Below are 25,789 nucleotides of genomic sequence, written 5' to 3'. Positions count from 1 at the left end.
CTGCCCCAGCTGCCCAGCCTATCAGAGCCCAGGTCATCCCAGTGCCCACTCTGCCCCAGCTGCCCAGCACATCCAGCAATCCCTACACTGATCAGAGCAGAGCTGATGAGGCTGCAGAGGCCAAAGTCCAACATCAGCCAAGCCACTCGGACACACAGTGGGAGCCAGGCCAGTAGCTCTGGGCTCGGCTGCCAGTGGGCCACCTTTGAGGGCCAGGCCTGCAGCTCACTAGGCCAGGACTGCCTGCAGAGGCCCTGGTCCTGTCCACCCTGGGACCTTCCCAACCATTTCTCCTGCCAGCAGTCAGATCACTAGTGCTACCATTACAGCCCTCGGCACTCATCTAACCAGGGCGTCAGGCTGCTTCAAAACAGTTCACTCACTGCCACCATAAACACAGCAGCAACGGAACCTGTTAACCGTAAACAAACAGATCTGTTTTAGAGCGGGTTTTCTTTTTTAACCTGTTGCAAACACCGTCGAACCAGAACAGACTCATAGCTGACTCCAGCGGGTTTTCAGAGGCTGTACGTCACAGTGGGGAGAACGCCTATCTTTCTCCCTTGAAGCAGCTGGTGGATTCAAACTGTGTGCCTTTGGGTTGCCAGTGAAGTTCCTTACACTGAGCCTGAGGGACTCAAATCATCGAGTCGTCCCTCAAAGATGGGGCCCGGCTGCACAGCTGTGATGCGTATTGACGTTTGTCACCATCATCTCCTGGAACAAGGCCTGGGCGTCTGAGGAAGGCCCGAGTGTCAGGAGGAAGGTCTGGGCGAGACTTCCAAAGCGTGGCAGGCAGGCTTGATTTCTATGTAACTCAGGTACCACGGCAATGACTGAAGCAGTCTGAGGTGCTGGATTCAACTAGGATCTCACAGCGGCCACCAGGCAGGCAGGAGGATGACTGGATGGTGTCCACTAAGGGGGTGTCTGGCCCTACAGCTGCCAGTCATCACATGCCGTGACTGACCCCACAGGGGCAGGGGACATAGGTCCCCCTAGTGAGGACGTCCACAGGTGCAGGCGAGGCGGGTCCCTGCGCCCCTGCCTCCTGTGGTGCCACCACTGATGCCATTCCACCCTCTCCTCCCACGCCGGGTCAGGGTGGCCGCATGTCAGGACAGACCTGTGCCCCACGGGGTTTTCAGTGGCTGACTGTGGAAGCAGAGCACTAGTCCTGTCTTCCGACTTACGTGGTTTTGGTTTTTAACGTTGTTGTTGTTGTGTGCCATTGAGTGACGCCTCCCGCAGCTTTCCAGCGCCTAGAAATTGTGCAGGAGGAGAGGTTCCTCTCTCACGGGCAGCACGTGGGTCCTCACTGCCGGCCTCTGGGCTGGCGGGGCGGCTCCTTCCCACCTGGCCACCAGAACTCCTTCAGCATCATGGTGGCTGGGTGTCTACAGGGCCAACTGGAAGTGGCCCAGTGACCTCAGGCTATGGCTAAGGTGTCCCACTAGAAGCCCAGCCCACTCCATACACTGCCTGAGGGCTGGGAGGCCGGGACAAGCCAGTGGTTCTTCACCCAAGTCTTCCCGCCACCTCTTGCCTAGGTATAGGGTTGAGGGGCTATCACAAATCTTGGAGACTTGAGGAGTCCCTCCTGTCCACTCCAACACTGGTGACCCCTGCACAACTAAGTGGACACAGCCTCCCCATCCTGGACCTTCCCCACGACATGCTGAGAATGGCCCGTTGTGGGCCACAGAGTGTCTGTCCACTGGCTGCCTTTGAAGGGTGGTCAAAACCTCTCACGAGTGGAGTGGAGATCCACTACATGCACCCGAGTGTCCTGGGTGGGGTTGTGTGTGTGTGGTGTCCCGGAGCCGGCCGGTCGGTGTTTTGCAGGACACGGGATCAACAACACCCAACGACAGCAACCAGCTCAGAGCCGACAGTCGGGGGAGGTGTCCCCTATACAAGCGTCCACTTCTGTCAGAGCTGAGAACGGACTAAATAAACCAAGCCTCTGCCACCGAGTCTGTTCTGACTCCTCTCAGCCCTCCCATCAGGCTCCAGGATGAAAGCTTGATGGGAGGAAACTGTCCCCTTTCGCCCGAGGAGTCGCTGCTGGATGAGAACTGCTGGCCTCTCGGTTAGCAGCCAACTCATAAACCATGCTGCCGCCGGGGCGACTGTTGTGTGGTGTCGGGCTGACCGTGACTCGCAGTAACACTGAGATCAGCAGAGCTGAGCCTTCCCTGGCCCCGCATCGTCCTCAAGGTCATGGGCATGCTGGAGTCCTTGCAGTCACTCTGTCTCACTGACGGTCTTCCTCCCGTTCTCCGACCCTCACTTTCCCTAAATGCAGTCTGCCAAGAACCGCCCCCTCCGGACAAGCAGCCCAAGGTATGTCAGGAAAAGTCTGTCTGTGCCTCCAAGGAGCACTCGAGTTGTACTTCCAAGACAGATTTGCTTGTTCTTTTGGCGGTCCATGGGATATTCGGTTCTCTTCTCAAACACCCCAGTTCAAAGGCATCAATTCTTCAGTCGTCCTTACTCACTGTCCAACTCTCAGAAGCATAGGAAGCCACTGCAAAGGCCAAGGCTTGGACCAGATATGCCCGAGTCTTTAAACGTACTGGGTATAAAATAACTCACTAAAGTCAAGTCAAGGTCTCCACCTCGGCTTCTGTGCCGCAGATATCCCCTCGCTCTACGCATCTTTTGAGTGGCCACCTAAGAACAGGGACCTGAGAGCACATGTACAGTCGTTGTTATGTGCCATCCAGTCGCCTGTGACTCATAGAGACCCGTGTACAGCAGCTCTGACCCCTGCCCTGTCCTGAGCAGTCTCACTGACTCTGACACACCGCCCCCATTACCCCAGTCACTGTGTCAATCCATCTCATCCAGGGGTCTTCTCCCCTGCACTGTCCTTCCAGCCTCCCGAGCATGAAGTCCTTCTCCAAGGACAGGTCCCTCCTGGCCACGTGAACTGGAGCTTTCATTGCCGATGCAAAAGCACATGACTGTGTGCATCACAGAGAATTGTGGCTCACCTTGAGAAGAATGGGAACCCCAGAACACTTGATTGTGACCATGAGAAACCTATACTTGGACAGGAAGCAGTTCTCAGAATAGAGTAAGGAAACACTGTATGGTTCAAATTCAGGAAGAGTGCATCAGGGATGTGTCCTGTCTCCATGCCTTTTCAACCTATATGCAGAACAGATCATTTGGAAGGCTGGGCTTTATGAGGAGGAATGCAACATCAGGATTGGAGGAAGACTCATCTACAACCTACATTAAATAGATGACACAGCCTTGCTTGCTGAAAGTGAGGAGGACCTGAAATGCTTGCTGCGGAAGGTCAAGGACTACAGTCTTCAATATGGATTGAAGCTCAACATTATGAAGGCAAAGATTTTCACCACTGGGCCAACTGGCAGCACCATGATGGATGGAGGAGAGATTGAGGTTGTTAACAACTACAGCTTACTTGGTTCCCCAATCAACACTCTTGGCACCATCAGTCAGGAAATATTTTTTTGCACTGGGAAAATCTGCTGTCAGGGACCTATCTACAATATTGAGAGGCAATGATGTCAGTCTAGAGACTAAGGTGTACTTGGTCCAGTCCAGTCTTTGCAATTACTTACTATGCATGAGAGCTGGGCAATGACTAAGGATGACAGAAGAACTGATGTCCTTGAGTTGTGGTACGGGAGAAATCTTGAACATAGCATCGACCGCCAAGAAAGCAAACAGGTCTGTCTTAGAGAGAGCGAAACCAAGTTTCTCCTTGGAGGCTAGGATTGTGAGGGTCCGTCTCACATGACGCCTATTTTCTCATTCTCTGCTGTCCACTGTGGCCTGTGATACAGACCGTCCTGTACGCTGTGGTTCCCATTCCCTTCTCTGTGGCTGGAGTTGGCTTGGCTTTGCTTTGCAGAACGTACACGTCCTCTTCTGATCCTTTATAAGACGTGTCATGTCTGCTCAGAGAGACGACGCGTGTGGGGAGCCAAGTCCTCTGTGTCCTTAGACGAGCGGTGGGGATGTCAGCACCCTTCTCCCCTCTGCCTTTTCCATACAAGGCTTTGCTTAGTTAACACTCATGCTTCCTTGACTATTTGCTGTTATATTTTCAAATTCAATCACTGCTCCATTATTTGATTTATTAACTCAGAATTCAACCTTCTGACGCTCCCCCACCGCCACAGGGTATAGAGATGCATGTTTCATTGTTACCTCTAACCTTCCCAGTATGTCCACCTCCAGCTTTTACAAGAAATATTGTTAATAATTAAGTAAAACAAGTCCTCCAGAGCAAGAGGATGACCTTGAGTGTGTCCTACCTGAATTGAGAGACCATCTCAAGAAGAGATTTGACACGCTAAACAGTAATGACCGAAGACCAGGCAAGATGAGCGTGACGCCACGTGTGAAGGACATTTAAAAAGACAGGAAAGAGAGGCCAGACTCACAGATGTCAGAAGACACTCTGAAATTTTCTCTTGAACATGCAGAAACAAAAGCAAACAGAACGATAAAGCGAAAGAGCTCAGCAGGAGATTTGAAAGAGAAGCTTGAGAAGACAAAGTATTAAAGTGAACTGTGTAAAGATCTGGAGTTGGAAAAGCAAAAGAGAAGAATAACCTTGGCATCCTCCCACTAAAAAACCTGAGCAGCTAATCCAAGTTCAAGGTGCAGTAGTGAAGGATTCTGGGGTAAAATACTGCAGCACACTGTGAGCATTTAAAAAGAGAGTGACACACAGACAAAGCAGAGCAGACAGAGACACCAAGTCGTGGTCAGGGTCTACCTGCTTCACAAGGGAGCAAGCACGTGATCAAGAGCTGAGGGCAGTGGGGGAGGAGACAGGCTGCACAGAAGGCCCTGAGAACTGCTGGAATACCAGCGGACACGCTTCAGCGACCGGACACAGTGCCGGGGAGTGGGGCCACAGGCACCTGGGCCGGGAAATGAAAAGACAGGCCACTGAAGAGAAGAGTCCACATTTGTGCCCATTCCCCAAAGAGGAAATCCCAAAGAATGGGAATTATCAAACACGAGCATTAACATCAGAGGCCAGAAACATGGTGCTGAAAAAGGGAGGCAGTCAAGCCCGAGAAGAACAAACAAAGGGGCAGCATTTGCCAGAGACGGAGCTCCAAAGGCAGGCAGAGACAGGACAGGATTAACAGAAATGAGGATCACGGAAGGGAGGAGGGAGAGTGCGGTTACATCGCGAGGATTGTAATGACCGCCATCAAACACCACGAGCACCATGGTTCCACAGAAAGCCAATTTGCTTTGCAAAATTTCACTCCAGTGACAATTTAAAATTGTTAAGAATTTGATGACAATTAAAACACTGTTGAAGCATGAATTAAACCAGAAAGTGCCAGGAATGGAAGCCAGATAGAGGAGAGGCTATGTGAGCACTCTCACGGCTGGTAGTGGATGGATCTTGGCGGAAAGCAGAGAATACCAGAAAAATGTTCATGCACGCTTCACGGATTACATGAAGGCATCTGACTATGTGATCACAGCCAATCATGGGGAGGGACTGGATTTGCAGAACACTCTACTGTGCTTGTTTGAAATCTGTACATAGACCAAGAGGCAGTTAGCTGCCTGAAGAAAAGCAAGGGTCACTGTGTGGGGTCAAGTCAGGACACATGAGGGTCAGCGCTGTCTCCTCTCAGCATTCTTGTTTAATCTGTGTGGTGAGCAAATGACAGCAGCAGTGCCCACGTGAAGGACTCAGCTCAGAACTAGACCTTAACAGGTTGGGACATGCAGGTGGTATCACCGAGCTTGCTGAGAGCGGGGAATGTGCCTCTGTCACTCAGGACACGCCCTCGGGACGGCTCAGGGACCAGCAGGCTCCCCTTGGAGCTGGCCGGCAGCACGGGGAGGAGGGGACACTGGCAGTGATCAGCGCATCCTCCTCGGGCCCACAGTGTCCACAGAGGCAGAGTCAAGAAAGAAAATATTCCCTAGGAAATTTTGCTGCCAAAGTTTTAACAGTGCCAAGTGTTAAAAGCTCACTCTGAAGGCCCACGGGGCGCAGACTCAAGCCTTGATGTTCCCCGTTACATCCGATGCACGCGCTCGCCAGCAAACCAGGAAGGCGGTCAATGAAGAGGTGATGCTTCCCAACCGTGGCACTGGCAGAGATGGCACATACCACGGACAGCCGGACAAATGACCAAATCCGCCTTGGAGGAAAGGAAGAGTGCTCTTCAGAAGCAAAGATGGTGGGACTTACATTTCTGGGGCATGTTATCAGGAGGGGCCTCTGGAGAAGGGTGTCGTGTTTGGAAGTGTGGAGGGTTTGCAAGAAGGAGCTCACAGAGCTGAGTGACCGGTGGCTGTGAGGATGGAGGCGCGCGCGACGACGTCCACCCCCTTGCACGGATGGTCTGTGAGTTGGAACGGACTCCATGCCACCTTCTGACGACAGTGGCCACTGTCTTCTGCTACCCTGGTTTACAGAGTGTATTCTCTGCCACATCAGGGGCTGTGAACGTGGGCTCTCATGCTTGGTCGACACGAACGTGATTATGAAAGTGTGAGCCGCAAAGGCCTCTGGGACTCCTGCTCCTGGAAGGCGCCACAGTGGGGACAGGCCAGGTCACCGACGCAGAGGAAGCCTCCCCCACAAAGTGCAGCTTGACTCACAGAGAATGGTTTTCCCTTCTTCCCAGCAGCCTTTCAGTCTGGCCGCAGCAACATGCAGGTGACAGGTGACTTAGCATTTGTCACAATCAGGATAAATGCTGCTCTGGCAGAGGGCCTTGGACGGGATGTGAGGGACAGGAGGACTCTCTCAGTTGTCGGCTGCTCTCCTGAGCTTGGGGAGCCCGGGGCCTTTCGAGGCTTCGTTCACCGAGGTGGCCCTGACCCAAGTCAGGGTGTTTTCATGTGCTTCACGTGCACGTTAGAGCTGGACAGTGAACGAGGGAGATCAAAGACTGATCCTGTGGACCGTGGTGGTGTTAGACGCCCTGAGGGCGACTCAGAGGGTCCTGCGCCCTTCCTGCCCATCTCCTCATCTCACCTGATACACAGAGCTCGCTGCGGCAGCCACGTCAATCCACCCTGTGGAGGTCTTGCTCTCTTTGACCTTTTCCAAAGACTAGTGTCTCCTAACTACATAGCCAAAACATGAGACACAGAGCAAAAGAACAAACCGATCCGTCCGGGAAGAAGGCCAGCCAGGGCGCTCTAGGAGCAAGGCCGAGGAGACCGTGCCTCACGTGCTCTGGGCACGTGTGAGTCCAGGCCCTGGGGGAGGACATCATGTCCGGCAAAGCAGAGGGTCGGTGAAGGACAGGAAGCCCCTCGGTGGGATGGACTGAGGGAGCCGCAGGTGTAAGCTCACAGAGATCATGAGAACGGTGCAGAATCAGGCGGGGCTTCCTCCCGGTGTGAGTGGGGTCGCCAGGAGTCACAGGTGCCTCGTAGCCCCTGAACCACCGCCCTTCTCCAGGCTTCGGAGGTGTTTAGTGCCTGCTCCCACCGGGCCTGCCAGCTGGAGCCCACCCCTGTGAACACAGGCTCGAGGCTCCCAGGACCTGGCTCTTCGAGGGTTCTCTGCCTCTCTGGCCGCAGGGACGCCTGTGCTCCAGAAGCCAAGGTGCCAGAAGCCAACCCGTTCTGTGCGCCTGTGAAGGACACTAAGGCCATGCGTGGTGCTGCCCTCGGTCCTGAGCCGATACGCTGGCCTCTCGAGGACACAGGACAGGGTGGACATTAGAGGCGCCAGAGCACACTGAGTACGGTCTCGGGAGCCGTTGTTCTACAGCCTTCATGCCCAGCTCATCTGAAGACACAGCCACTGTCTCTCCCCGTCCAATGAAATCAAGGGTTAAACAGACCGAAATGCAAGGAACCCATTAGTCTAAAGGACTCAGAGCAACACCCAGAGCTTACAGACCAGCAGACGGACGTCATCTCACACAAGGACGTGCTGGCCGGAAGGGTCGGGCCTTGGAAGAAGGCATCACGCTGAGAGAGGGGGAGGGCCAGAGAAAAGAAGACCCCCAGTGGGATGAATGGACGCCGTGACCACCATTGTGGGCTGGCGCAGCGCAGGACTGGACGCTGAAGGACAGGGCGAGGTTCAGACCTGTCGTCTGCAGGCTCGCGACAAGTCATAAACGACTCGGAGACACCAGACTGCAGCATTAGTCAAAACGATTGAACCGACCAGTCTGTTTCTGGAAGTCTAGTTTGGCGGCAGGAGTAGCATCCACTTCCTAAACAATACGCCTCTGGAAACCCTGTGAGTCGATGGTTGTGGAGGGGCTCAACCACAGGCAAAGTTTTAGGTAATGCTGGGTCTCAGCACCCTTTGTGCCCTGCATGCAACTCCTCTTGGGCTAGACAAGCTATCCTGTACTGGCCGGTCCTCTGAGAGTGGGGGTATCCTCCCTGGGGTGCATGGCCCAAGTTCGTACCAAGGTTAAGGGGATTGCCAAAACTCCAGCCTGGACTCCAGATCCAGGCCTGGACTTCAGAACAGAGTGAGGCTTTGCCTTGAAGCCGCCCCACTGCCACACAGACCAGGGCCTTCCGTTTCAGACTCTCATGCTGACTGATGGACCAGCGGCCTCCACAGCCCTGAGCCCAGAACTGGAGGGTCCCAGCTCCCACTGCTGACCGCTCCGAATAAATAACGAGGACATGAAGGCTTCTGATGCACGACCTGCTGCCTTCAGAGAACTGGGGTACGTTAAGGCTTTTTATCCACATTGTCAGCACCATATTCACGCATGCTTTTCCATATAAAAACACAAAAGAAAACAAATCTTCTTAGATCTAAGCCCTTTGGTTCACTTTAGGGACTTGACAGGATTCGATGCAGACCCTGCAAAGCACAGGTGCCCCTGGACCGGGGAGCAAGGCCAGGTGGACGTCTTGCGGGGGAACCAGCCGCTGTCTCCCCAGCACGCTTCAGAGGGGCCTGGTCATTCCAGAATTGAGTGGAAGGTCAATTCCATTGCACACGGCCGTGCTGTACACCACGAGCAGTGAGGAAATGCTGGAGCACAGTGTCAAGTCCACGTCCCAGAAAACCCACAGCCGAGGTCACCAACCAGCAGAGTGCCCCCCCCCCCCGCTCAGATGACGCTGGGCCGCCAGTGTCCCCTCAGGCCTTGGGCATCTGGGCGGTGAAGAGCACCTGTGACCTCCACTCCCTTACCCAGGATGATGCCGTTGGGCTCCTCTGGGGGCTGCCACACAATCCGCACCGACGTCAGTCTCACTTCTGGGAAGACGAGCCTCACGGGGGGGCCTGGGGCTGATGCAAAACAAAGCGCCTCCGTCATCAAAGGCCATCGCAGTGCTGTGTGGGGGCCTCGCGGGCTCGTGGGCCAGCTCAGCTCCCACCGTCCACCCTGCCGTCCTCTATCCACTTCCTGTCCACCATCCTATATGCTACAGAAACTGCCACCTGCCCGCCACAGCCTGGCAATGGCCCATCACACCACCTCCTCACCTCCATTTCTGGATTATAAACCGTCCCTAGCTCCCCACCATCGACCGTGCCATCTAACACGCTGCCCGCCTGCCATCTACCATCCCACCTACTGCATTCCGATTATGAGACGTCCACCACCTAGTTACCATCTACCCCGCCACGTGCCCGCTAGTTACCGACCATCTACTATGCTGTCGACCACACCACCTACCGACCACCCCAGCTGCCCGTCGTCTCCACCACACCGCCCACGTACCACACACTGCACACTCTGCAGACCTCTACTCCCCTCTGCAGCCTGGCTTCCTCCCACCCACCAGGGCCTGTATCATAACGCCTCCCTAACATTCACCATCTATGGTCGACCTACCCACTACCTGTCTCAGCTACCGCTGGTGACACTCTGTATTGGTGGAACACTCTAAATTTGAGGCAAATGACTTCTGCAATCTCAAGGACTCAAGGGGCTCTGCGTGACTCCCACTGATCTGAATCGACGCCTTATGAATCCTGCCCGTCTGATTTCCAATTGAAAGAAGCACTCCTCCAGAACTATGCGGAACCAGCTTGAGAAATTGCCTGAAAACAGTATACTGGTTGCATGACTCCACACAGACTCTGTCAAGTTGGACTTTAAGAGCCTGTTCTGAGCTCTGATTCTCTCGCTGAATTAGACACCTGCAAAGCAGATGGCAGAGAAGAAGGCAGGCCTTCAAGTCCTCCTTTCTAAGTGGGGGCTACAGTTACTGAGAAGGTATCACTCTCTGTTCAATGGCTTTTCCCTTCTGCATCCCACCCCGTTCCTGTAGTGCCATGAAACACTGAGAGCTGATGATCACCAGCCGGTGGTAACTGTGGCCCAGCCACTAACCCAACTGCTGTTGGCCACTCCCACCTCTCAGAGGTCACAGAAGCCCTGGCTGCACGCAAGGGGAGACTTGGTCTCACGCACCGAGGGCATGCTAGCGGCAGGGGCTGCTCCTTGGAAAAAGACATCACGCTGGAAAGGTGGAGGGGCAGTGGTCACAGGGAGACCCTCAGTGAAATGGCGTTAGACAGTGTGTGGACAGTGGATGCTGGCACAGAAGAGACCGGGAGTGGGCACAGGATGGCACAGGGTGCAGGTCTGTTGTATGAAGGGCCACTCGGAGTCAGGCCGACTCAACGGCATTGTTAGCGGTAAATCTTATGGCCATGCCTTTTTCCCATGACCCCATGCCTTTTATTTATTTTTTTTGGGGGGGAGGTTGGCAGTCCAAAGCTTAATCCACTGTGCCACCTTAGTGCCCTTGGTGGATGGATACACATGCTCTGGTCATTCTAAAAACTACGGGATATTCTGGAGCCAGTCAATAGTAGGGTCGAAGCCCTCGTACAAGATATTTGCTCAAATGGTTAGATAAATAGTGCTGGGTGCTTGGTATCAGTGTCCTTGTTGGAACTCAAGGGCAGACGGACTACCAGGTCTGAAGAAGTGGTCACTCACTGGTCAATACAAACAAAACGTCACAGGTCTCAAGGACTGCTGAAGTCAGACGTCTCTAGCTACTGCTCGGAGAAGAATCTGAATTTCAGGTGTGTGATGGCATCGCTGCTTGGGTTACATAAGGGTGAGAAGGAAGTCCAGCTGTAGGCAGTGCAGTCTGCAGACACACCGTCCCTCCCTGGCAATGACCTTCTCTTGTCTGTAACCTTGCGGTTGACCATCTGACTGCCACAAAAGTCCAAGGTTCTAATCCACCAGCCACTGCAGAGACAATCTGCTCCTGTGAAGGTCACCCACACACCTGCCGCTCAATTCAGCTTGCCGAGACCCTGTTCATTTCTGAGAGTGGAAAACACTTGTGTTTTGTTTCCCTCAATCGGAAGGGGACAAAAGACTTGAAAACAGACAGCAATCTGAGAGGCCTGGTCTGGAAGGGGAGCCCACTGGCAGAGGTGAGGGGATCTGGGGAGGAGGGGAGGGGCAGACAGGGAGTAGGGAGTGGAGGAGGGACAAAGGGGGCCAGAGAGGAGGAGGAGGAGGGCTGAGCCAGGCAACAGGGCCCTACCATCATCCTTGGTGCGCTCCAGCACCAGCGGGGAGCTGGGCACCCCATTGCCGATGCGCGTGAAGGCCAGCACCTGCAGCTCGTAGACCACGAACTTGCGCAGACCCCCGAGCAGTGCCGACTGTGTGTGGTTCCCACGCACCACGTGACTCTGGGGCTCGGGGTCCAGGTCCTTGGCCCGGAACAGGACCTGCAGCACCAGCACATGAAAGGGAGGTTAGACTGGGGCTGAATGAGAGTGGGGTCCTGTGGGAGAGGGCTGGGCTCCCACTATGATTCCTGCCCCAGACACGGGGGCGATGGAGGGGACACCTGCCAGAGCCGATGAATCTCCACCTCCCTGCTGCATCGGTCTCCTCTATGTGACGGGTGAGGGGGTGCTGCGTGCAACACTATAGTGAGATGTGCAACACTGAGGTGCTGTGTGCAACCTGTAGCACTGTGCACAACTCCACTGAGGTGCTGTGTGTAACACTTGGTGCTGTGTGCAACACTGAGGAGCTGTGTGCACCATGTGGCACTGCGTGCAAAACTGAGGCGCTGTGTGCAACTCGTAGTGTGCAACACTGTAGTACTGTGTGCAAAACTGAAGTGCTGTGTGCAACCCGTGGCGCTGTGTGCAAAACTGAGGTGCTGTGTGCAACCCGTGGCACTGTGTGCAAAACTGAGGTACTGTGTGCAACCCATGGCGCTGTGTGCAAAACTGAGGTGCTGTGTGCAACACTGTAGTACTGTGTGCAAAACTGAAGTGCTGTGTGCAACACTGTAGTACTGTGTGCAAAATTGAAGTGCTGTGTGCAACACTGAGGTACTGTGTGCAAAACTGAAGTGCTGTGTGCAACACTGAGGTACTGTGTGCAACCCGTGGCGCTGTGTGCAACACTGTGGTACTGTGTGCAAAACGGAAGTGCTGTGTGCAACACTGTAGTACTGTGTGCAAAACGGAAGTGCTGTGTGCAACCCGTGGCGCTGTGTGCAAAACTGAGGTACTGTGTGCAACCCGTGGCACTGTGTGCAACTCGTGGTGTGTAACACTGTAGTACTGTGTGCAAAACAGAAGTGCTGTGTGCAAAACTGGTGCTGTGTGCAAAACTGAGGTGCTGTGTGCAACCCATGGCACTGCGTGCAACTCGTGGTGTGCAACACTATAGTACTGTGTGCAACACTGAGGTGCTGTGTGCACACTGGTGTGTCCACAAGCTCACGACACTTCCCTTTGCTGTTCTTTGCAGAGACTGTGGTTCGTGTTGATTTTTATAAATGAAGGTTTGTGGCAACTCTGTGCAAACAAGTCGATCAGCAGCGCCATTTTTCCAACAGCATGTGCAGCAAGCAAAGATGTCACTTTGGGGACTAAGAGGCACCTGCCCTATCCTCAGCATTTCAGTCACTCTATCTGCACGTGACAGCTGGGCGGCAAGGATGCTGAGAAGAGCTGCTCCCCGAGTGACGGTGCTGGGGAGGCTGGAGCGCCCCACGGCCCGCCACGCTGTAAGAAGGAACAAACTTCCAGGAAGAACAGCCAGATTGAGGTTTGAAAGCGAGGAGGGAGAGACAGACTGAGCAGTGATGGGGGAGGATCTCCCTGCAGGAGAAGGACATCCCGAGAGGGTGAGAGATGGAGAAGACGACCCCAGGGAGACGGGCTGGCACTGTGGCTGCCACACGGCCTAACAGTCACCGTGAGGCAGGAGTGGGTCGGGTGGTTCACGGGCGCTGTGAGTGGGCGTGGATTCAGTGACACCTCACAACAACGAGGACCGTACACACCACACAACAGGTGGCTGCTGTGATGAGTTAAGGGGTGACGAGCCCACAGGCTTGGGGATGGCATCGCAGCAGCCGGCCCCTGGCTCCTCGGTACCTTGTAGCCCAAGATGAGCCCGTTCTGGTCCGGTTCGGGCACAGACGCCCATGTCAACAGGATCTGGGTGGAGCTGACTGCCTCGGCCGTCACATTTCCAGGAGCAGCGGAAGGAACTGCAAAGACCAACAGACAAGTGGACTGATAGCCCCTGACGGGAGGCTCTGGTACAAATGATCTGTCGTGCCCCGACTCGTCAAGCTGTCTGAAACACCAGTGTGTTCAGAGACTGTTGAGGTCAGATCAAACCTGCAGGAGCACAGCACGGGTGAAAACCTGCTCTTCTTAACAACCAAGCCACAGACCTGGGACGTTCAGGGGCTCCGTCCACCAAGAAGATGGGCCTGGTCTGGTCTCCAGCTGCAGCCTTTGATCTCAAACGATCTCTCCTCACAGACAGAGGGCTATTCTCTGCCATCCCTAAATCCTCAGCGCCGGGGTGGGGGCAAGCAAAGCCAGGGAAGAGGGGTGATAGGATTAACTCAAAGGGGAAGAGGAAACTTCCTGGTCCATGTGGGCGCCCTGTGCTGAGGTCCGCGAGTGGCACGGATACTTTATACTTGGTTGGTCCAGTAGTAAGGAGCTACAGTGCCAGCATGAAGGCTCACGGTTCTAATCCCCCTGATCCCCCAGCTGCCTCACAGGAGGAAGACGGGCAATCCCCACCCATGCGATTACTGCCTCTGAAAACCCCCAGGACAGTCACTTATGAGTCACTTCCAACTCAACGGCAAACAAACATGTACAACACAACTAATGTAAAGGCCGACAGTCCAAACCCATAGAGTGGTCCTGTGGAAGAAAGTCCTGGCAATCTGCTGCTGAAAAGATGACAGGCCAGAACACTCATGGAGTACAGTTCTGCCCTACAACGCCCTACAACGCACGGGTTCCCGTGAGTCAAAACTGACTCAGTGGTTTGCTTGGGTCCCTCTGCTGGGCTTTTCAGACGTAATAATATAAAAGGGGAAAGAAATTACTACTCTTTTCTACAATAAGAAAATGAAGGCTCAAGAAAATGTTAATATACAACAGTCTAGAGAAGAATCTTGATCAAAAGAGGGAAATTTGTGCAATAGAATTTTAAATTTTGCACTGCCAGGCCAAAGGCAGGCAGTTTGAATCCTGTGCAATTTACAGGCGCTGCAAAACCACTAGACAGTCAGCTCTGAGTCATTCCCACTCAACGGAACATCACAACAACACGACCTTCTGGAGCCATAGAGCCGGGATGGACCTGGAGACCACTGCGGAGATAATCTTTACAAACCTTGAGTCTTGAACTGAACACTAGTTTTGCTTCACTGGTAGAGAATACCCTCTCTGAGTGGGTGCGGCCTTGAGAACTGTGTAGAATGACATTAAGAGTGGGTCATCTCCAGTGGGTTGGAACGATCAACGCAGACCCAATGGATCGGGCCTGGGACACTAACGAAATGTCAGCATTTCCAACACCCCAATTCTGCAGCAGAAAGTGAGGCTGTGAGCTTCTGTGAGCATTTCAGCCTCGGGAACCCGGTGGGGCAGCCTGCTCTGTCCGTTCAGGCTTTCCGTGAGCAGGGAGTTGACATCCCCTCAGTCAGCTCTGAGACCAGCACAGAGGGGGGCTCGCTGACAAAGCGCACACGTTCTGAGGAATGCACAGCCGTGAGTGGACGCTGTGTGGCAGGACTGCCCGCTGGACCTGGTGGTCCTGCTGCAGGCACAAGTCAGTGAGAAGCCAACGGACGGCTCAGGGGGCATTTCAGCTCCTGACCCATCACCTTGGGCCCCAAGATGCTGGAAGTCACCCTCCATCTGCACTGTGTGGTCCCATCCAGGCCACAGGCAAGTGTGACCCACGTGCAGAACAAAGCCTACTGCCTGACTCAACGGCACACAGCCGACCTCCAAGGGCCTCTTGAAAATGCCACAGAGACAGCACTCTGCGGCCGAAGCGCACTTGGCCATGGGGTCTCCAGTGTCTTCATAAGTATTTGAAAAGCAGACAGTGAATAAGGAACCCCCAGGACTGATGCGCTTGAATTGGGGTGTTGGCAGAGAACACTGAGTCCACTGCGGGCTGTCTGACAAATGGCCGCTTGGAAAGCAGTCTTCCCTTGGAGGAAGCGCTGCCGGTGTGCTGGTCAGAGGGCAGGATGGCACAGTCTCAGGGACGTCTGACACACGGTCAGGGGGCTCAGCCCAGAGAGAAGGGCTGCGTGATTGCAAAAGTGGAGGGGCAGCGAGAGAGGAAGACCTGCGGGAGACAGACTGACCCAGTGGCCATAACAGGGACAAGCAGTACAGCGATGAGGACGGCTGCTGGGGTCACGCCCCACACCCACGGGCTGCAGCTGTTTGACAGCAGTGAGCAAGGCCAAGTGCACGCTCACTCTGAGTGCCAACCTGGTACCGGATCATCGGGGGACCAGAAGGGAGCCGTCGAGACAAGAACACACACGCACACTATTCATCCGCAATTCTACGATTCAGCTGGCTGTTCCCGCTTACTCAGAAGATGAGATTCCCAAATACGAATAAAAACTCTCTTATGAAGAGGCTCATTGCCATAGCAACACAGCCGGCCCATTTCTCAAATCCTCCCTGCTTCCTGGGGTAAATCTTTGAAACTCTAAGTGCCCAATTCCCACTCCAGATTGACAGATAATAGCTGATTTTCTCTAAGAGGTGGTAACGTGGGCATCTATTTGCTGTGGGAAGGAGCACAGTGGCGCAGCGGCTAAATGCTCAGCTGTCAGCGGAAGGTCTGCAGTCAGAACCCACCAGCCCCGCTGCGGAGGAGACTGGAGACCGACCCGGAGCCGCAAGGTGTTTCCAGAGACCCGCACAGCCCCGCACAGCCGCGCACAGCCGCGCACAGCCGCGCACAGCCGCGCACAGCCCCGCACAGCCGCGCACAGCCCCGCACAGCCGCAGGGGCCTCAGCTCTGCCCTGCAGGCTCAGGTCACCACAGACAGGGGGCAGGGAGTCTGGGTCTTAGGTTGGGTTTTTTTCCTTCTCTCAGACATCCTGCTCCCCATCCTGTGATCTCTTGGTTTTTTGAGGCCTTTGTTTATGGAACCTCACAAATAAAACGGTGTTCAGTTTTTCACAAATGGAAGACGTGTGGGACTCCACGCCAAGCACTGGTCCACTGGTCCTGTCTCCCTCACAGCACTGGCTTACTTTGGGTTTCTTTGTCACTTTAGATGATTCTCACAATATTTAAACATTTCTTTTTCTCCACACAAGCAACTGTAGTAAAGTGTGAACAGAGCTTTTCTACGTGCTGGGTAACCAGACATCCACTTACAGAGACATAGCTTTATTCCATTTGTCTTGACCGGACGTTCCCGAGGTGTTTTCCTCGAGAACTTCATCAGCTCAGGCACTTCTGTAGCTCTTCTACGTGCTGGGAAACCAGACGTCCACGTTAGAGGCACTCGCTTTATTCCATTTGGCTTGACCGGACACTCCCGAGGTGTACGTACCTGTGAGGCCAAGGCCTTCCAGCGGCTCTGCAACTCCTCAGCCACTGTCTCCTTCCTCTGTCCTTCTTGAGTCCCGTTAGATGCATGCTGGCCCCATTCTCTCGCTGTGTCTTTGACTCTAGTCCTCTTATCGCCTCCTCTGTGTCATCCTACTGTGTGCTGGTTCGCTCTCTTGCTGTGTTTTTGAGTCTAGTCCTCATATCTGTCATCCTACTGTGTGCTGGTTCGCTCTCTTGCTGTGTCTTTGACGCTACCCCTCCTCCCTCCCATCTCTGTGTCATCGTGCTGGGTTCTGAGTCGCTCACTCATGTGTCCCCTCCAGTTTTAGCAGCCCTCTCTTAGGCAGTCTCTAAAGAGACTCTTTAGAAGCTCTGGTGGCCTAGTGGTAAGACACTATGTTGCAATCCTGAAGGCACACAGTTCGAATCCATGTCTTGCTCCATAGGAGAAAGATGAGAAATCTCCTCCCATGCAATTTACTCCTCTGGAAACCTACTGGAGGGTCGGCTATGGTCAGTGTGACTTGACAATATACAACAACAAATCACTTTTAACCCCAATCATAGAATTTTCCTTTTAATTACATATTTAGTTCTTTTCTTTTAAAAAAAACAAAACCAAACATAAAAAAACTATCTTCTTAAAACAGTATCTAATTTTAAAAATTAAATGAGTTTTTTATTATTAAATGAGTTTTTAATAACTATTTCCTCATACGAAGTTTTCCCTGTGATTTGGGCTCCGGTTTACAGAGCGGATGGTACTCCACCCAAGCGTACACACGTGCTCAGGAGAGGACTGCGGTCCCGGCCACTCTCCGCTCCGTCCGTGGGCCTCCGCTCACACCTCCATCTCTGCCTGCGGATCTCCTGAGCGCTATCCTGGACAAACGCTGCCTTTGGGATCCTGTGTGGCTGCATGTTTGAAGGGCCGAGCGGCTCCCTGATTAAGTGATGGTCAGCACGCTTGTTGCATATTCTCTGTCTGTGTTTTAAAGCAGGAGCATTCTGGTCCCTAGCAAGTACGCTCTGATAAAACACCATCTCTGACGGTTCGATTCCCCCGTGGCTCCGTGGGAGGAAGACAGGCAGTGTCTTCCCACTAAGATTTACAACCTCAGAGACCCGATGGAGGGGCTCCCTGAGGTGGAGCCAACTCAAGGGCAGTCACTTCCTGTTGTTCGAGTATCATCCTGGGGTGCTCAAACACAGCGGTGTGAGCCCCCGGGGTGACAGGGCCAGCTGAGGCAGTCTGCTTCCCTCAGGGTCGGTCACAGCTCAACACGGTCGTGTGTGGTGACGACAGTCTGTTAGTCAGGATTCACGTGACAGCAACGAGCTGTGTTTCCATTAGGGTCCTGGCAGCACGGTGGTTGAAGCACTGGAACGTGACTTGAAGGCTTGGTGGCCCAGATCCACCCAGAAGGTTCGCGGGCGAGACGGCCTGCTGGTCTGCTCCTGTAGAGGACAGTCCAGGGCTCCTGTGAGGGTCACGGTCGCTCAGCCTTCCTGCGTCTTTCCTTTTGCTGTTGTTGACAGCGTCACTCTTGCTCACAGCAGATCCTTGCTTTGTGTTAGACAGGGCTGAGCCCATCTCACTGAGGGTTGGGTTTACAGCACAGTTCGGCTGCGGCCCTCTTTCTCTGAGGGGAGCCGTGTTTGCTTTTCCTGACGGCACAGCACGCCTGGCCCGGAGCCCGCTCTGCGTTGTTGTTTTGTTTTGGAAGAGAACAAAATCTTTTAATGGGGTACAACACATAACTATCTCAGTGAGAGGTGGCCAACACTTCTCTTGAGACTGAGAAATTATGCCTGGCAATGAGGACACTCTCCAGGGCCTCACAGCCACATGTAAAGAGCTAGTCTTGGAAACATTCATTCCCACAGCAGTTTATCCGCACACAATCCGAGAGGGCTGGGCTCCCTGCGTTAGCGGCTTCACTGACTGTGCTGACCGGCGGTCCTGGCTCATATGAACTCTGCAGGACAGAGCAGAGCGGCCTCGTCGGGTCCTGAGGATCTTGACCTCGTTCTCCCACTGACCTTCAGTTAGCAGACAGGCATTTAACCCCTGTTCGCCCAAGGCTCCTTGAGTTCCTTCCCGTAACATAATTAATCCACTAAAGTGCAAAAGTAAAACACAGTAAAGCATCAGATTCAGTGTCCTAGTGTTCTCAGTGAGTACCCCAGGCTAGCTGAGAATGCTGTCCTGAGCCCCAAAGCACAGCTCAGATCCACCGCGGGGCGGTGCTGTCAAGTTATTCCCAACTCATGGAAATCCCATGTCCAGCAGATCGGAGCCCAGCAAGCCTGCACTGTGCTCACAGCCATGGCCATGGTGGACAGCACGTTTGCCACCTTGGGTCAGGCCAACACATTGAGTCTTCTTCCCTTCCCTGGCCCCTCTACTTTTCCCAGCGTGACGGCCTTCCCCATGGATCGGCCCTTCCCAGTCATGTGCCCCAAACACGGGAGGTGAAGGCTCCCAGTCCCTGCCTCCCCGAAGCAGCTTAGCTGCACTGCTTCAAGACAGGTGCGTTCATTTTTGTGGCAGCCAGCGGCGTATACAACCTCTGCCCCTAGATCATAGTGCAAGAAATCAATTCTTCCATCCTTCATGACTGGCCTCAGCCCTGGGCAGCCACCAGTGCACCTTCTCACTCAGGCAGCAGACTGGCACTCGCAGGCCTGCTCTGTGGAGCGTGCGCCGGCCCTGCATTACTTCTTCTTGCAGCAGTTCTCCAACGTATGCGTCCCTGCGTTTTATGGAATTTGTTCATGGACACCCAAGCTGCCTCCAACTTCTGACGACTGAGAAATTCTATGAGCACTTGTGGGTTAGTTTTGTGGATCTGTGCCCAGTTCTCGTGGATACATTTCTTGAAGTAGAATTGTTAGGCTCATGTGGTGGTGGCACAGTGATAAAAGTGCTGCTGGGATGTGAACCAAAAGGAGAAAGATATGCAGCTTCTGGCTGAGACGGGCAACTTAGAAACTGCACAGGGCAGTCAGCTGCGCCCAACTTCTTGAGGATGTGATTTCTGAGGGTATTTTCCAAGCTCATAGCCTGTCTTTTCACTCGTATTCTGGTAAAGTCTCTTGATCACCAAATTCTTTTAGTTGCTTGGAGGTCCCATTCATTTGCTCTGTCACTCGCCACTGCGTATTTGCCGACACAATCCAGTGTTAAGAGCTGGGTATTCTGTTTGCTCTTCCAAACATGCTAAGGTTTCCATTTTCATAGTCGGGGCCTGAACCCATGCTGAGTTTGTTTCTGTGAATGGAGAGAGCGCAGACCCGTTTCGTCTCTGCACACGGGAGTACAGTTTTCCCAACAGCACGTGTTGAGATTTTCTTTACTCGTGAAAAGACTTGGCGTCCTTGTCAAAGTAAGGTGACCACAGAGGTGCAGGGCTGGTTCTGGATTCCCTGATTGGTACCAGGACGCAGGTGTTTGGACTGCTCTTGTTGTTGTTGTTAGGGGCTGGCGAGTCGAACATGACTTGCGGTGACCTGTGAACCACTGGGTCTGAGCCCTGTCCTCCCCTCTGCTGTCCTCATTACGTTGGCTCTCCCTGTTGGTGAGGAGAGCCCACTCCTGCGTGTCCCTCCAACGTCAGCTTTATGGACTGTACGTTGTTACAGGAGGAGCCTGTGTGCCTCGCGTCTGCAGAGCAGCTGGTGGATTTGAACCGCTGGCCTTTTGCTTAGCGGCAGTGTAATACCTAACGGACTGCACCACAAATGCTCCTTAGTACCTTTTAAATCAGACAGTGAGCCTCCTACATTGTTCTGCTCTCTCCACATTGCTGTAGCTGTTCAATGCCTCTTACATCCCCACAGAAAGCGCAGGACCAGGTTTTCTATTTCTATAAAGAAGGCTGTCAAAATTTTGATGGAGATTGTGTTGAACCTATAGATCACGTTGGGTAGTATTGACATCTTCATAATATTAAGTCCTCCAATCCGTGAACGCAGAGACTTTTCCCATTTATTGAAGTCTTCTTTAATCTCTGTCAGTACATTGTACAGCTTTGATTGTTAAAGCCCTCCATGTCCCTGGCTGGATGTATTCCTCAAAGGCCAAAAAACTCATTTCTGTTGGGTCACAACCACCTCCTAGCTGGTGCTCCCCTGGGTTTCTGAGTCTACACGTTACACGGAAGAGATCTTCCATCTTCGTCCCACGGAAACACTGGTGGGTTCAAACCCCCGGAGCGGCTGGTCCTTGGGTCAGCAGCATAGTCCTCTGAGCAGCACGTCACAAGAGCTCCTTGGGTCTATTCCTAGGTATTGCTTTCTCTTAGACGCTGTTGTCAGTGGAACTGCTTCCCTAACGGCCTTTCCTAGTTCTCATTTCTGGGGTGTAGAAATCCAACTGACTTTTGTTTGAGGTCAGAGAAAAGAACTTGGATAATCTTAGTCTTTTAATAAGACTTGCTTTGTGACCTAAACTGAATGGTCTGTGTGCTGGGGCAGCATGCGTGCCACACTGTGGTGAAGCAGAGTGTTCAGTGCGCGTCTGCTGGGGTAGCTGGTTTACGGTGAGCTCCTGCTTCCTCACCGGTCTTCCCTCCAGATTCTGGGCAATTCTGAATGCGGCATGCTTACGTCTCCAGACTTTATTATAGGACTACCTAGGTCTCTTTGTGTGCGTAAATACATGATTGTTAAATCCTCTTTAACGTATTTTTGTATCTCATGTTCCTATGTAGAGAGCACACACACACACACACACACACACACACACACACACACACACACACCACATACCAACACACGAAAGTAACTTCTGGAGTGTGTGTGGTTTTCGGCTACCGTAAGTGGACGCATTGTTTGCATAAGCACATAATGGACTTCCGTTGAGTTTGTAGTTGCATTTCTCCAGTGATCAGTGGTGTTAAGAATTGTTTCACTGGGAGCTTCCAGATCTTCTGAGAAATACCTCCTTAAGCTTTCTATCCAGTTTTTTCATTGAGTTGCTTCTGTTTGTGTTGTTGACTTTTGAAAATTCTTTATAAATTCACGGGGGCTGTGGTGACATCATTTGCAGGGAGTCGTATTCTAACCTGAAGTTCAGATCCTCCCATGTGGTCCCCAGCCTCCTGAAAGCCGAGGGGTTCTGCTGTGAGTCGATTCCAACTCGACGGCAATGCGTTGACTATGGTCACATGTTCTAGAGACAAGTCTCTCAGCAGAAACCCAGTGGGACCGTCCTACCCTGTCCTACAAGGGTCACTGCAGGTCGGGCGGCAGGAGGCCCCGACTCCCAAGGGCTTCCCTTTTGCTCTGTGATCACTCACATATGAACGATCTTCTACCCGCAGCTGTCTGGCTGGCAACAGCAGAGCTGTGTCACGTCTTACCTCCACCTGCCGATAACAGGAGCCGGAAGTGCCCTTTATAATTCCTCCAGCGCTCTTCTCTGCCAGAAAGGTCCCAATATTAAGATGTTAGGGCCTTCTGACAATCTGTGTGATCACTCCATCGTAAGAGGATGATAAGCGTGTCTCCATCCCTTATCTCGCACGTACTGTCTGCAGCCTGAAAGCGAGCTGTGTGCGCACGCAGAAGCCCTAAGAGCTTGGCTGCTTGGACTTGCTAGTCATGGTGACAGCTCTCTGGAGGCCCCGTTAGCCTGTGAAAGGCTTCCACCACTCACTCCAATGAATCCTCATACCATCAATCATTCTCCATTCCTCTCCAGCTGTTTAAACCAACCCATTTCCATAGCTTAATCAGTGCTTAAATGCTCAGTTGTTAATGGAAAGATTTGCAGTTCAAACTCATCTAGTGACCTTCTGGGAGAGAACAGGTGGTGACAGACCCAGAACACCCTGCTCCGTTACATGGGGCCACTCGGAGTGGGAGTAAACTTGACAGCACAGGCACGCCTTCTCCACACAAGCACAAGTTCAGAGGCACAGCCCCTCTGCACAGAGCCACAGATGGATCACAAGATCCAGCTCCGTACAGAGCCTAGGGGCACCACCTCCGCACAGGGCCTGGGGGGCAGGTGTGCCATCCCTGCAGAGCCCAGGTGCAGCCTCCACACAGGGCCTGGGGGGGCAGGTGTGCCATCCCTGCAGAGCCCAGGTGCAGCCTCCACACAGGGCCTGGGGGGCAGGTGTGCCGTCTCTTAGAGCCCAGGTACACCACCTCATGCAGGGCCTTAGACACAGCTGCACCCACTTGTCACCTTCTTTTCCCTTCAGGCAGGGGCATGTGCAGGGTTTTACCCCACAGGACAGCAAAGTCTGGGAGCTGGAACCCTCCTCTGTGAAGACGGTGATCCCCCAACAGCAGTGCCCTCCTGAGGTAACTGAAGGAGGGAGGAACAAACGTCCAGAGCTAAAGCAACTCGCCTTTTGGGGCCTGTGCGTTCCTGTGGGTGAGACGACCTATCACGGGCTGACTGGTCAAGAGGACATTTCCCCAGAATCTGCTCCTCGCTCCCAGTTCTCATCACTGACAGTGAAAATGACCCCTAATTAGATACTAATAGGGAAGGAGCCACAGTTAGAACTCGTTAGCTTCTCACTGGTGGCACAGGGCCCCAGTGATGTCATGTCTTAATTACTGTCCAGTCCAACTTAGTTGGTGGGCTGGTAAAGTGCCCACTAGTAAAGTTGTCGAGTTCCACCTTCCACGCGGGAGAGCCGGGTTTAGTTCCCGGGCAGTGCCCCTCAAGCCAGCCACCACTCACCTCTCTGGATAGATGCTATGACCGGAACAGGGTCCCTAGGAGCGTGCACTAAAGCCCACGAGGCAGAAAGGCCCGGGGTGCTTTTCCAGTCCACTCCTCAGATGCCACGATCTTGGGACAAGCTGGGGCTTGGAGATGTCAGGGGACCGCGTCACGTCTCTCACCTGACTCCCGCGTGCGGCCCCGCACCACCTCGCTCCACGGCCCGGCCCCGATGGCGTTGAAGGCCTGCATCTGCAGCTCGTACTCCGTCCACTCCTCCAGCTCCTCCACCGTGAACTCCCGCTCCAGCCGGTCACTGATGACTTGGGCCAGGACGGGAGCCTGGAGGTCGGAGCGCCAGTACTTGACCCTGTAGCCCACGGACTCGGGGTTCCCGTTGTACCGGGAGTCAGGGAGGGGCTGGAGGAGCAAGAGGCCACTGTGAGTGGACATCTGCCAAGACCAACTAGCTGGCCCGTCCCAGGAGCCCGATCCTCTGAGCCCGCAGCTCCAGTTCTCACATCCCTGGAGCTGGCGGTGGGGGTGGGGGGGTCTCTGTGGGACGTAACTGGACGCACAGCTGCTCACTTGTGGGAAGAACGCTGAGGAAAGGCAGCCTCTCCCCCAAAGCGCCAATAAGCAGCATCACTGGTTCCTTCCCAAAGACTGTCCCCCTGTTCTGGGAAACCCCTTAACAGGCTAATCAATGCTCCACATGGCCACATGGACTGTGAAATGGGATGGGGTTTGGTTTCAAAGTGGAATTCAGTGGACCTGGAAAAGGTACGACCTTGAAAAGCTAAGCTTGCTATCCGCTCTGTGGGGCCCAGCGCCCTGCACAGCACCCCTGGTACCCCCTCCGGGCAGCGGGACTTACCACCCAGCGCAGCCACAGGCTGGTCTCACTGGCCGTGCGGACAGTGATGCTGGTTGGGGCCACGTCGGGCGGGGCCTGCAGCGTCTGGATGACCCTGGACGACTGGCTGAAGGGGCTCGGGCCCACGACGTTCACCTGGCGCATTCGAAATCTGCGAGGCAAGACAAACCACAGAGGGGCTTGGAGAGAGGGCTCAGGTGGTCCAGCTGGGGTCACCTCTTCTACAAACCTTTACAGCTGGCAGCTGGGCTACTGAGCTCCCAGGAGAAAAAGAAGCGCCAGGCAGAAGTTGGCTGGAATGAACATTGTGAGCTGTTCTAACAACTGGTGTATATCTTGCAAAGCCACATCATAACGGCCAAGATCAACACCTTCCCCGATACTGGAGCAAATTAGGCAAATCTCAGATTCCTTATTTATAAAATGACGTAGAGTCTGATGTTCTTTAAACTTCCCAGAAAACCTTCAGTTCTGCATGTGAAGCACGGCGCCCGACCCTGTTGGCCCCCGGCACATGGAAGCTTATGCTGCTACACTGCAGTCGAGGGACGCTGGGGGCCCAGCGGTGAGAACTGCACCGCCAACACAAAGCACGTAGTTTGAACCTATCGGCTGCTTCTTTAGAGAAAGATGGGTAATCGCATCCCACACAATTTACTGCCTCTGAAAGCCCGAAGGAAGGGCGGTTCTGGGTCGGTTCCGATACAACGGCACTACAGCAGCATGTTACAGTGAAATACTCAGACCGTCGCTGCCAGCAAGTCCCACCCAGCGACCCTGTAGCAGGTCCTCCCGCTCCCCGTGACCCTGCGGCGGGTCCTCCCACTCCCCACGACCCTGCAGGTCCTCCCGCTCCCCGTGACCCTCCCACTCCCCGTGACCCTGCAGCAGGTCGTCCCGCTCCCTGTGACCCTGCGGTGGGTCCTCCCACTCCCCGTGACCCGGCGGTGGGTCTTCCTGCTCCCCACGACCCTGCGCCGGGTCCCCAGGGCTGCGATTTGCATGGGAGGAGAATGTTCTCTTCCTCTTGGTGGATCTGGACCACTAGGGCGCTGCCTCTGCACAGCGGCTCCTCCACACGCCCCACAGGATTCTGAACAAGCTGCAAGTACTCAGAGAACGGCCAGAATGAGACAAGAAGTGGCATATGCTGTTGGGGAAAATCACACCAACAGACTTGTTTGATTCAGTGGCCAAGAGCTTCAATCTGCGAAAATCCCAGTATCTGGCGAGCTCTGGTGGCCTAGTGGCAAGAAGGTGCACTGCAATCCCAGAGGTGAGCGGTTCAAATCCACCCGAGGCTTTGCTGGAGAAGGAGGGGCAATCTCCTCCTGTACCAGTCAGATCTAATTTGACGGTATACACACACACACACACTAATAATAATAATAATAATAAAT

The 25,789-nt window shown here is 53.8% G+C and overlaps 1 protein-coding gene across 1 annotated transcript in view; it reads right to left on the bottom strand.

Moving 5' to 3' along the window:
• SDK1 (sidekick cell adhesion molecule 1) overlaps window positions 1–25,789 on the bottom strand; it is a 613,965-nt gene that overhangs the window by 76,634 nt on the left and 511,542 nt on the right. Inside the window, exons 24-28 of the mRNA XM_006889744.1 lie at window positions 24,390–24,540; window positions 23,695–23,932; window positions 13,352–13,467; window positions 11,488–11,677; window positions 9,158–9,256 (exon numbers count right to left, since the gene is read on the bottom strand). Coding sequence (XP_006889806.1) covers window positions 9,158–9,256; window positions 11,488–11,677; window positions 13,352–13,467; window positions 23,695–23,932; window positions 24,390–24,540 — 794 coding nt within the window. The remainder of the gene's footprint in view (window positions 1–9,157; window positions 9,257–11,487; window positions 11,678–13,351; window positions 13,468–23,694; window positions 23,933–24,389; window positions 24,541–25,789) is intronic.

This window comes from Elephantulus edwardii, unplaced genomic scaffold (assembly GCF_000299155.1).
Source record: "Elephantulus edwardii isolate Elephantulus edwardi_28Jun2011 unplaced genomic scaffold, EleEdw1.0 scaffold00080, whole genome shotgun sequence".
Taxonomy (NCBI): Eukaryota; Metazoa; Chordata; class Mammalia; order Macroscelidea; family Macroscelididae; genus Elephantulus; species Elephantulus edwardii.
This window is presented reverse-complemented; position numbering and strand designations above follow the sequence as displayed.